The sequence below is a fragment of the Netta rufina genome (genome assembly GCF_964035555.1).
Source record: "Netta rufina genome assembly, chromosome: 16".
NCBI classification, from domain to species: domain Eukaryota; kingdom Metazoa; phylum Chordata; class Aves; order Anseriformes; family Anatidae; genus Netta; species Netta rufina.
In genome coordinates, this window is record NC_140140.1 from 1532975 (window position 1) to 1545211 (window position 12237).

The following is a 12237-nucleotide window of genomic DNA, read 5'->3' on the forward strand; positions in this document are numbered from 1 at the left end:
GTATGCAGTGGGAGGGTTCAGCAAGAGTAGTGGACAAACCAGACACTATACCTTGTACATTGAAGTGTCACACCCCAGGCATTTTCTGACTCCATAATCCTCCTTCTACAGGAAAGAGGAGCAGTGAAGAGGTACCACATTGGCATCATGACCCATGTACCCAAAATGCTTTGTGTATGTAACAGATGCAGGTGTAATAGACCATTCTTTTCACAGCTTTTTTTCTTCCCACTCTTCGTCCCCATCTCTGCCAAAATTCTCTTTGAATAGGTTCTGACTACATTTGTCCTCTGGTTTTGATTAAGCATGCTTATATCTCATATGGTTTCATTTTTTAATATGGTTGTTTTTCAAGATTAAACAGCTGCTTCATTATGTTCAAAGGAACTGATTGGATTTCGGGAGCATGGAAATAATTCTTGTAGATGGCAAGTTAGCTAACTGGTTTGGGCTCCTCAGGGATAAGTGGTGTTCAGATGGGGAATTGTGAGGTATTACTATTTTATAATAGAGAATGAATCATAGCCCTCTCCAAGTATTGCATATTGAATATTTTCCATAGTTTACCTTTTCATAAGAGAGTGTTTCTGCTACAGAAACATTGCTGTACAGAATATGAGATTTCTTCCTTTACAACATGGTGATGAAGTTCCTAGTAATGACGCACTTGGGGATTATTAAATGTATTTTGGTTCTTTGATTTCAAACTCTACATTTTGCAGTACTAATGAACAGAGCAAGAGAGGTTATGAAAAATGACAGCATATAACAGATTTTCATGCCTGGTAATGGTAGCTGCACCCAAACAATCATGTAAATTTGTGTAGCTGATGGCTTCACTGATGAAGCTGATGAAGAAATGAAACTGATCGTTTCTTCAAATGTAAAATGAGAACTGGATGGGAGAGCTATCCTAGAAATTTTCTATTTAATCCAAATTGTGAAGTGGTAGAAGTACATGTTTGCTTGGGTTGAAACCCATTATACTTGCAATAGTAAAAATCTAACTGGTGGTATACCCAATTTCCTAAGCTGTCCTTGTATTAAACATGCTTAAATAGCATTGATTCTGAAAATGTTTCATTAGGAATATCCAAGAATGGCAGACGTATTTTTTTACTCTCCTATCTGTCATTTAATCAGAACATCATCTGAGGAGGATTTTTTCTCTGCAGGTGTATTTTGTCATGCGTTACTTCAACATAACTGTATGGCTCTTGCAGGTTTTGATTTCTTTATTTTTTTTCTAAGATAAATTCCTGTAAAAGGACAAAGTTTTTAAGCTGGTGGCATTGGCTACAATAGAAAAAGGGAAATATTTTAAAATAGCAGGAATAATTAGCATCAAGGAGATAATTCTCAGTAATGTTTTTCCCAGTAGCATGCTAGATAATACATAGCTTTATTTTCTCTTTCAACTTGATTCTGATTTATCAGATGATTCTTAAATGTGTAGTGTTAGCTCAAAGACAAGATGTTTATCTGCTACAGTTTCTATTTGTCTACTTATCAGAAGCCAGCCTTACTTTTATTTTTTAAAATGGTTAGTGAGTTGTTAAGCTTTTTTTGTTGTTGTTAATAAACCACTAGAAAAGGAGGAGTGAAACACATATTTGCCGTGATTGATGTGATTTTAAAAAATATTTATAAGGCTGGTCTGTGTGACCTCAGTGCAAATAGAAGCGAGCAGATTCCCAGAAGCAAGAACAGCCATCTTCTACCAACCATTAAAACTACAAACTGAGTATATTACATGGTCTTGTTATCTTCCCTCTTTGTTCTCTCTCACCAATCCCATCTAGGGTTTTATCCAGTAGACCAGCTGTTGTAATGTAGATTTATGTAGTATGTGTTGTTGTCTATACAAATAATTGTGAGATCCTCAATTTTTCTGAAATTGATAGCTAAAAATGGGTCCTATTATGTTAATTATTGGGGATATAGGAAACATTCATAAATAAATAAATAACTTCATTTTGATCTGTAAGTTCATCTACCAATGGGAAATACTGAACATGAATCAATTCTTGAATCTACAAGTGAAAGATTTTATGAAGAATGAAGGGCTAGAAGTTAAAATCAAGTGGAAATGAGAAATGAAACACCCATTTTTAGTAGAGGAGTTGATTAACCATTCAAACAAACTCTCAAGGGAGCGAATAAATTCTTCACTTCTTACAGACCGCAGATATAATTGGATAACTCTCTGGAAATTCTGCTTTAGTATAGTAAGGGCTCAATGCAGAAATAATTAGATTAAATTTTATGGCTCACATTCTGTAGAAGATCAGACCAAATGATCTAATAATCCCTTTGGCCTAAAGATCTACAAGTCTATGTCAATCATGAATTGCAATGAAAAGTCCAGTTTCTGAACTCCATCCTTCATGAATATTCCATATTTATGAATAATTGCCTAGTGCTCTTTTTGTTTTTAAGATTTTACCAGAAGAGGATGACTATGGATTTGACATAGAAGAAAAGAACAAAGCAATTGTGGTGAAGTCAGTTCGAAGAGGGTCTTCTGCAGAGGTACTTATATTTGTAAATAATTTGGGTTTGATAGCTAAGAATGTTTCAATGTTTTGAAAACGTATAAAACTATCTTCTTAAAGTCTGTTTCTTTCCAAAGGCAGCTAATAGAAAATTGAGAGTCTTCTACAATTCCCATACTGATTTTAGTAAGTTGAGAATGTCAAATAGAAAGAACTTTTGAACTGGGGTTTAATACTTTTTCTTTTTCTTTTTCTTTTTTTTTTTGAGTTTAATAGTTAAGTGATCTGAGTATTCGCGATTTGCATTTGTTTTACAGTCAGCAGAGAAACCATTCCCATGCTCAAAATCAACATAGGTTGGCCAAAAATTCTATTAATCTAAACCTCTGCTGTAAACCATTGCCTGATAGATAATCCTGCTGTCCTTGCTTTGGCTAGCTGCCTGTGGAATATCCTGCAAATCTGTTTGCATTTTCAAACAACAGAAGCACACAATTTTCTGAGGAATCTTTTTCTTGATCTTCCAAGACAAACTGTTTGTGAGCATAAGCCCATCTTTTCAACTCCATCATAAAATATTGCCCAAGGAAAGAACTAAATCTGCATGTCTGAATCGGAGGGCTTTCAACTCATTCTGGAAAGACCTGAAGTCCAACAGAAATGTATTTTATTACATTCTTGGGCTTTTTAATTGCTTTGTGATACTAGAAGGATATCCAGCATGTAATTCTGTGTGGCTTAGCAGCTGTAGGCCATTTAGAGACCCTACGCCTGCTGTCACACTCCTCAGGGACAAAAATGAAGACATACAGCTTTGCTTCACAGCGCCCATCACAGCGCATTGCATTCATTAGGACTGTCAGACTTCAGGGCACAGGAAGATTCCAGATTCACCAACTGAAGTGAGAACAATTCCATTGCTTGCATGGATTTATTCAAGATTAACACATTGGTTTTGACTTTAGGATTGTGATTTCTCATTCCTAATATACTAGGATCAAAACTGTCATGCACAGATTGTGGTGGCACACAGCACTGAACATCTTTCATGTGCAACACATGGCTTTTAGGTTTTTTTTTAAAATCAGAACTGCCAAACATTATTATTCTTAGTATTAGCATCTTTTTGTCTTCTCAAGAGTTTTTAGAAACTGTTTAATGAGCCTATGGCAGAAGCAGTTACCAAACTGTGTTTAAAAATTGTTAACAGAACAATTGTGGGAACATCAAATTCCTGTCCAGACAGGACACTTAAACTGCAGTTTGGGAACTCTTCACCTGAGGTTCAGCTTCTCAATTTTGGCCCTAACATTGAAGGTTAATTAGAGCTGGGTTTACCCACCAGTTTTAAGCCTGCATATGGTTTATGAATGATGCTCTCACTCTATCAGGAGGAAACAACAGTAAAAAAGATTATCCTTCTGGGCGGTGTGGTTGCCATCTTGCTCTGAACAGCTAACTGACAAGCAGATGTCTGGTGCTTGAGCAGAGCGTGTTCAACAAGCAGCCAGTTGGCCAATGGCCACACAGATGAATAGCAAATAGCACGCTGCTGGTGTTGGGGAAAAACAGTGGCCTGGATCCAGACAACTGCATTGAGTTGTCATAAGGAGCATCCATTAGTCAGAGAATACAAGTGCCGAGACGCTGCAGGTCTTTAACCATAAAGAGATACATTGTCAGTTGTTTATTGGCCTGGTTAGTTATATCCCAAGAGAGTAACAGGTTTTGTTTCTGACAGTTACTGGTTTGTAGGGTTTGATGTGGGACTGTGTACCTCATATATTCGTGGATTTACTATGATTATGCATGCAGGTATGTTTCCCATATGCACAATCCACAGGTAGAATGATTGCAGATATGCAAAAATTTTAGCTAACTGCCCATACATTAAGTGCATACGCTACTTTGAGAAAGTCAGGCCTAAAACATAATGACTTCAGAAATATATTTAATAGTTATTACTTTATAATAAACCCCCTGTTTAAGTAAATGGTTGGATTTGATGATCCTCAAGGTTGTTTCCAACCTAAATGATTCCGTGATTCTAATTGCAAATAGCATGGACATTTCCTCTGAATTATAAATCAAAGTTTGTAAAATTCTGCTCTAAGTTAAAATGCATCCCTACTGCTATTCATACATTTTACCCATTTTATAGATTATTATGTACAAAAGAAGACAGGGGAAAAATGTTATATGCAGGTACACAAGAGGATGCTATGAACTGTAGAAAGCTTGAGAATTAAACCCAGGAGAGAACTGGGTAGTTTCTCCTTTTAATAGCTTTGATTTTGAGAAAAAAAAAAAAGTATAGGTTTTTGTAGGTAAGCTTATTTCTGATGTTAAGACTGCAAAATATATATTAGAAAAGCCAAGCCATGAATAGGCATAGTCAAGAGGTTTTTCCAGTTGTACGCTTCCAGATTCGTTTTTGCTACTGGATAAAGTTTCATATCTGGGAGATTTATGTAGCACTGTTTAAACTTCCTTTTTCCCAGTCAAGAAGTTTGTCAATGGATTCCAGGCAGAACAGGAAAAGGGCTTGTCACATTTAGAAGAAAGCCCAGCTACTGGACCTTAATGTAATGGGAAATAATACTAATAGAGAAAGGATTAATAATTGGGTCCACGGATTCATATTTATTTAATTTATTAATTTTTACTCCATTAAAGTGAGTTTGATATTTCCTCAGTAACCTAGTACCCAGTCTACATGCTGCTATGTCACATTTTAACTGATACAGATCATTGAGAAGTTTAAAGTTATTGCCCGGTGTGCAGAACAGGGGATTTGTCTCTGTCTAAAGTTAGATGGAAAAGTTAGGAATTAAAATGAAAATGTTGTGGCTATTTAGGTTGATGAACAGTCAGCGTTTCACTTAAAGCATAGGCAGGGTTTTACCACCACTTAAAATGAGGTTACATTTACTTATGTGACTAGTAATAGATAGTTTTTGCATAGCTAGAGGTCAAAAACTATGCTCTTGGTTCATTGTCTCTGACCTGTAGGTTGTAGGATGTCACTTCTGTACGTCACTGAGTAACACAGCCTAGACTCAAGTCCCCTGTTAAAAGCAAACAAAAAAAATTGTGGCAGAAAAGTACAAAGGAAGATATATCCATGGCATGGAATATTTATGCAAGTGAAATCTCTCTTTTTTTTTCCTTTTTTCTTTCCTTTTTTTTTTTTTTTTTGTAAATTCAGCCAACTTTTTAGGGTGATGGACAAAGGATTTGATGAACCTATGCTGCATGTATACAGTATTTGTAATCCTAGGAACTGCTATAGGAGAGAGTAGTTGAACCTCTCAAATCACACCTTGGAGCCTGAACTTCCAGAGATGATGCAAATTATTTCTGTGAAATCATGAAAGTGTTCTGTGGTGTTGGTTTCATTTGCAGATGGCTGGCCTGCAAACAGGAAGGAAAATCTATTCCATCAATGAGGACTTAGTCTTCCTACGCCCATTTTTGGAAGTAGAAACCATCTTAAACCAGTCCTTCTGCTCACGAAGGCCACTTCGGCTTCTGGTAGCCACCAAATCAAAAGAGTAAGTGCAGGTTAACTTTTGGCCTCCTTGTGCGCAAACAGAACTGAGCCATAAGGGTTGTCATTTTGACTCAAGTGTGGAGCTTCTCGGACTCTAGTATATGTCCAAGCGAGAGCAATTTCCACCCCGTTAAAGCTTGGTTTATTTTTGGATGTCTGTAACTATATCAGTCCATACATCTTTTTCAATCCATTATGATATCTTATAATGAGGCTCGACCCTGCTGATGTCTTGTGCATTATTAGATTATGTAATCCCAAAATTTCCCATGGAAATTATCACTTGATGCTGAATGCTAGTCCAAGATGTTTCTCTAGTAGTTTTAGTAGAAAAGATCCTCGGCTAATGTTATATCAGTTAAATAAAAATAAATAAAATTTAACAAAGAAAATCTCTCATCTGCCTTGAAGAATGGAGAGGGAATGGATGATATCTTAATGTCCCTTTATTTCTTATTTATTTCTAAACTATTTGGGTGCTTTTCTTTATACATTTTTTTTCAAAACATGGTTGTGAATGCCAGAAAATGATGACAGAAGTGCCTAGAGATCTAGCAGACTGATTTAATGTTTCTTTCGCCTCCTCTTGATTTACCTGCAGGATTATTAAAATCCCAGATTGTCCTGAAGCTCTTTGCTTTCAGATACGGGGAGCAGCACCACCATATGTTCATGCAGTAGGAAGAGGTAAGTAGGAAGACTGGTACAATTAAGCTGGAGTGCATACGCATATCTATATAAGGGTATGTGTAGATACACTAAGCAAAATACGGGCTTCTCTGTCAAACAAATTCTAAACAAGTCCTGACAATTTATTGGGTCACTAATCCCATAAACACAAAACAAGGAACTTGATTCCACAATGCATTTGCCTAGTGACCCTAACCTACTTTCTTGTAAGACCACTAAGAAATGTCTTTACAGTCACAGGGAGCAAACATTTAGAACTGAGGTGGCTAAGAAAAAGTCCAGGTGTGATACTGCCTGTTGCTTTCTCAATATTTTTGTCTGGTCATCCACTGGTTTCTCTACTGGTTTGGATCATTGTAGTTGTGAATGTCCTATGGGATCAGCACTTTGACAGACAAAAACAAATTTTCTGATGTCGATTAAGTTATAAGGCTTGAAGACTAAATCTCCCTTTACATTGGTTTATACTGCTATAAATTATCAATATACAACAGGGTCAAACTGTCTTCCATTGTCCTTTTAAAAGGAGAAAACACAGTTTGACAGATATTTACTACTTCCATAACTGAACTAGCTAGCTAGATTCTCCTTTCTTAGGATTTTGCTAACAAAAGACAAATCACATTTGGGATAAAACTAGGAATTTTAACCTATGGTACCCTGAAAAAAGTTAGTCACCTTAACTGTAGATTTCTAGAAGCTGGATTTGTTATCTGAGTGTTGTTCACATGAACTTGAAATAAATCCACTGAAATTGTTACTGCAATCTAGACTTAATGTAGCTTTAAATACATCGCAGTCTTTTTCTTAGACCCTGACCAACTCCATAACACGTAAATATTCTGTATCTCTCAAGTGCAACACACTGAAACATATATAACGGTTCACATTTAAGAACTCACCTACTGTAAGCATAAAGCTAGAAGGGCCCAAATGATTTCCCACAGGGTTTTCAGTTTCTAGCATGAATGCATTTAGGCTGGGGGAGTCTGTGTTTCCCAGCACTACAGAAAATGTGAAGGATAGACACACAATGTTTTTCTCATACAACAAAGCTTTCCTGCAATAAGTACCTAACCTTTTCAGCTTTCTGTTCCATAGACAGATGGCTTTACTGTCTAACTTCCTGCTGTCACTTTTTCAGGGTCTGAGGCTGCAGCTGTAGGCCTTCATCCAGGGCAGTGTATTTTGAAAGTCAATGGAAATAATGCATCCCATGGAAATTATATGGAAGTTCTGGAGCACTTCACAGCATACAGAATGAGACAACAGGAAGTACTGGTATGAATACAAAACCTCAAAGGAAGTACATTAATTCCTCCCCTTCTGTGTTTTTATTCTCTCTAAATATTCATAAAAGCAACTTCCACAAGTCTCTTTCAACTTGCTCCCATGCCAATGTCCTAGTGTAACCGAGGGAGCTGATTACAGTAAACCCCAGTTGCAAAAACATCTGCAAATAGTATGTGTGTCAGTTCATACTCTACTAAATATTATTAACTATTTGCTAAGACTAGAAATGCATCCAAATAATGATGCAGACTTTATACTGTCTGAAATTCAGAGGGACACTGGGACAATGTTGATATTTCAGCCAACGTAGAAGATATAAAACTGTAAGCTAGATTCACCTTTGTAGTCCAAGCATATACAGATCAAGCATTTTTTTGGGGTCAGAGCTGAGGCCTGTATCTCTTGAAAGGGATTGTACCAGTGGGTGTACAGAACACATGAAGATGCTGAGGAGGACAGAGTTCAGCAAGCAGCATCCAGTGCGTATCTGAATGGCAGCCATCCTGGGTCCAGCAAAGAAGACTCTTCACTGGAAAGAGGTGAAGAAGTGGATCCCCTTCAAAATAGCCAGCAGGAATCAGGTAAAGATTCGTATGGGAGAAGGAAACCTAGGGAAGATTTGGGAGCTTCAGGAAGAAAAACTGCAGTAGAAATATAAAGTGTAACAATTATTTTAGAATATTTCTTGTGCTGGTAAAGCTTTGCAATAAAATGAGGTCTGCCAAAAGAAGTATCCCTATCCTGCAGTTTACTTGGGAGCAGAAAAAAAATGAGATACACACAGAAATTGTACCCCTGCTACTCTCTAAAGGCATGTACTCTGTCCTGAACAGAAAACAGGATTTTAGAATTACTAAGTGGATTCTTAGATGTCTGTTTCCTGCTTGTGCCCTAGAGAACCCTTATAAGTATCAATCTATTATTTTGATAGAGAAAAAAATCTATTGCTCTATCTGCTTTTTATTTGCTGTTACAGCCCTGGTCCCACTGTAAATGACTAGGGTCTTGCATGCTTAGGTAGGAACGAACTGGAGTTACTTAGCTGATAACTTTGATATCAAGCCATGGACCAGTATAATTACAGAGTGTCACAGAGCTGGGTCAGCATATACTCCACTGGAAAAACAATTTCATGGAGCAAGGCCCTCTCTTGTGCCACATGTAGTAATTGATATGCCACTACATGTTAAGCTACTCAATACAGCCTGCAGGAGACTCTTACCTAGATCTGTATATCGTTAACTGGCCTTCACAGAGCTAGGTAGGGTACAAAACCAGGTTAATGTGATGGTAAAGCAGGTTCCTCAATTTGACATGGTAGCTGTGTGGTTTCTGCTATAGGCTATCCCAAACAAGCGTAATGCTTATTCTTACCAGAACCTATAAACAAAGCAGGCAAAGCTGTGAGCACATCTCGGGGCTTACACAGTTTAGCTTGTGAGAGGGAGATGTAGATAACCTATGTAACATATACTAATGCCCTAATCTTCATTTGCTGTAGTAATTTGATTTGCCTGAAGCAGAAGTGTTTATACACTGGCAAAACAAGGATCCTAGCAAGGTTCAGGCTTGATCCCAACAAGCACTGTTGATGTTTTTTATTTTGTTGCACCCCATTCAAAAGGAAACGGCTCCCGTCCCTTCTGGTCTTTACAAGAGAGACAGTTTCTGGGATGGAAAGGCAGAGCAGTTTTAGAACCATTTGCTCAGGTGCAGCAGTTTTAGAATCATTTGCTAGCCCTGACAAACCAGGAATTTATGGACATTGGGAGATAAAGGGGGAAGGTCTGGAAGTAACTGCATTTAACTCTGTTTAAATAATTCTGATCTGGAGGAAGTTTTCAGAACATATTAACCGCTGCATCAGTAAAAGGTGGGAGAGTATGTCTTCCAACTTGGAAAAGTGTAATTCGTACAAAATACTATTCTACCTTCATGCTGTGAGCTTATTTGGAAGTGTAGCTATTAGGGGAGAACACTGAAGCCAGATTCACTCTGAAGGACTGAGCCTGGACTCTATGCCATTGGCAACTTCCCTAAGAACAGCTGCACACCTGTGGAAATACCAGGTATGGCCCGGTGAGCCTGCAAGGCTGATGGCCATCAGTGCAGCTCCACAGTGGAAAAGCAGTGCCCTGGTTAAAACATGTCAGCAGTCATCTGGCAAATCTCAGTCTGACTAGAATTTAAGCCTGTTCTCTGGTGACAACAGAACTGCCTGTGTTTAAAAATGCTATCTCCTCAACCCCGCCCTGCCCTGCCATCTCAGTCTTACAGTTGCACAGAAAATGCATCTGGAGCACTTCCCAACACTTGGACGGAAAAGTGGCATTCTTCCAGAGGGTTGTTACAGACAACAAGACTCCAAGATTAACATATTTTTCTTCCCTTTGAAAGCTTCAGCTGGGGACTGTGTGTCCGAATGCTGAACAGAACTAAAAGGGGGGTGTCCTGTGCATGGATGTGCGCATGCACACATAGAAGAACATCCGAACACGGATGTTATTGTCTAAACCTCTACTACAGTCTCCAATAGTGGCCAACAGTAAATGCCTCCCTCAGAACACTCTCCCAGCCTCTAGCAGTCTGTGGTTCAGAGACTCCTTGAGCCAACGGTTGTGTCTTTGAGCCTTTGCATTAGATAGCCCTCACCAGACTTCTCTTCCCCATGCATGCCTGTATTCATTGTGCTGCCAAACACCTCTTTTGACTTAATTTTGTTTCCAGCCCAGATACAGCAGGCCATCATCTCTCCACTCATCACTGGTGAAGAAACACCTCTCATTAGCTTGACTGTGGATAACACCCACCTGGAGCATGGGGTGGTATATGAGTATGTCAGCAGTGCAGGAATCAAATCCTTTGTTCTAGAGAAGATTGTGGAACCAAAAGGTTGCTTCAGTCTCACCGCAAAGGTACCTGACCATGTACATAGTCATCTCTGCTCCTAAACAGAACAGGGAAGCTAATAATACAGGCATTTCTCTGGTACTTGGGTTGACACTTAGGATGAGGCAGCACATGGTCTCCTCAAACCTGCCTGGAGCTTTCCTCATTAGAGTGCACCAGCTCCTACTAGCTCTTGTTTGGTATGGGCAAGTCAGCAAATGTTTCCTGGGTTTCAGCTGTTGAGGTAGAGATAGTGGAGCCTCTCTGTGAAACTAAAGGCTTTGGAACTCTTGCTATTTTCTGTCTGGTAATGTACTCTTTGTTGATACTGAAGTTTAATCCTTTCAGGCAAGAATTTGCTTTGCTTCAGGAAAAAAAAAATCAAGCAGCTTTTTCCTATCTGATGGACCGGATGGATTGCTAAAGGAAGGAGGTAGAAGTGCTGCTGTTGGAAATCAGCAATGTCTAGTATCTTGATCCATTTATATACAATAATAAGATAATGGTAAATGTTTCTGCCACATCCCAGTAACATTATAGTTATGCTCCATGAAAATGGAAGTATGCCTGAGCCAGGTTACTCTGATAGTGCCAGTGGATATTTTGAGCAATTAGTTGTTCTGAAATTTTCAGAGGTGTTTTATGTATCTGAGGGTTAGACATGAAAATGGTTCTTGGGTGGTGATAAAGGCAACTTGTTCTGAAGGCAGCTTTACTGAGCCATGTCATCATACAGAATCTACCATTTATTTAGTGGAATTTCCCCTCACTGTCAAGTCTCGTATAATTGACATCCTGTCTTTTTCTTTAGATTTTAGAGGCCTTTGCTGCAGAAGACAATCACTTTGTAAGGAATTGCAAAAGGCTTATATCCCTAAGCAGTGCAGTGGCCACCATGCCCCAGTATGAATTCCGGCAGATCTGTGACACTAAGCTGGAAAGCATTAGCAGAAGACTTGCGAGCTACCAAGAGGTACAACCCTACTAGTTATTGGTGAAGTCTCAAAACAATACTTAACTCTGATAACTGGATTATGGTATTCTTTACTAGTGAATCCAAACTGTTTACAGATAGGTGTCCTCATGGCATGAAAACAGCTATGTACGTTAATCAAATTGCAAGTTCCTAAGAAAAAGGACTTAATCTGTAAACCACTCTTTTCAGCTTGTCAGAGCTCTGAGTTGGAAAATATTATTGCAGGTTTATCTCCACCACATCAGTGTATAAATGTGGCATGAACAGAATGATTTGTATTTATGTATATGAACATAAGTACAGTGGGTCAAAGTGTGAACAAAGTGTGGTCTTTTGTGCAG

At 38.4% G+C, this 12237-nt stretch overlaps 1 protein-coding gene across 1 annotated transcript in view; it reads left to right on the forward strand.

The window, feature by feature from the left end:
• The window catches only part of PREX1 (phosphatidylinositol-3,4,5-trisphosphate dependent Rac exchange factor 1), a gene marked incomplete at its 5' end in the record, with an annotated part of 172307 nt that overhangs the window by 137526 nt on the left and 22544 nt on the right, over positions 1-12237 (forward strand). The window contains 7 exons of the mRNA XM_084296939.1: positions 2440-2532; positions 5901-6049; positions 6650-6735; positions 7883-8019; positions 8441-8612; positions 10759-10946; positions 11732-11893. Coding sequence (XP_084153065.1) covers positions 2440-2532; positions 5901-6049; positions 6650-6735; positions 7883-8019; positions 8441-8612; positions 10759-10946; positions 11732-11893 — 987 coding nt within the window. The remainder of the gene's footprint in view (positions 1-2439; positions 2533-5900; positions 6050-6649; positions 6736-7882; positions 8020-8440; positions 8613-10758; positions 10947-11731; positions 11894-12237) is intronic.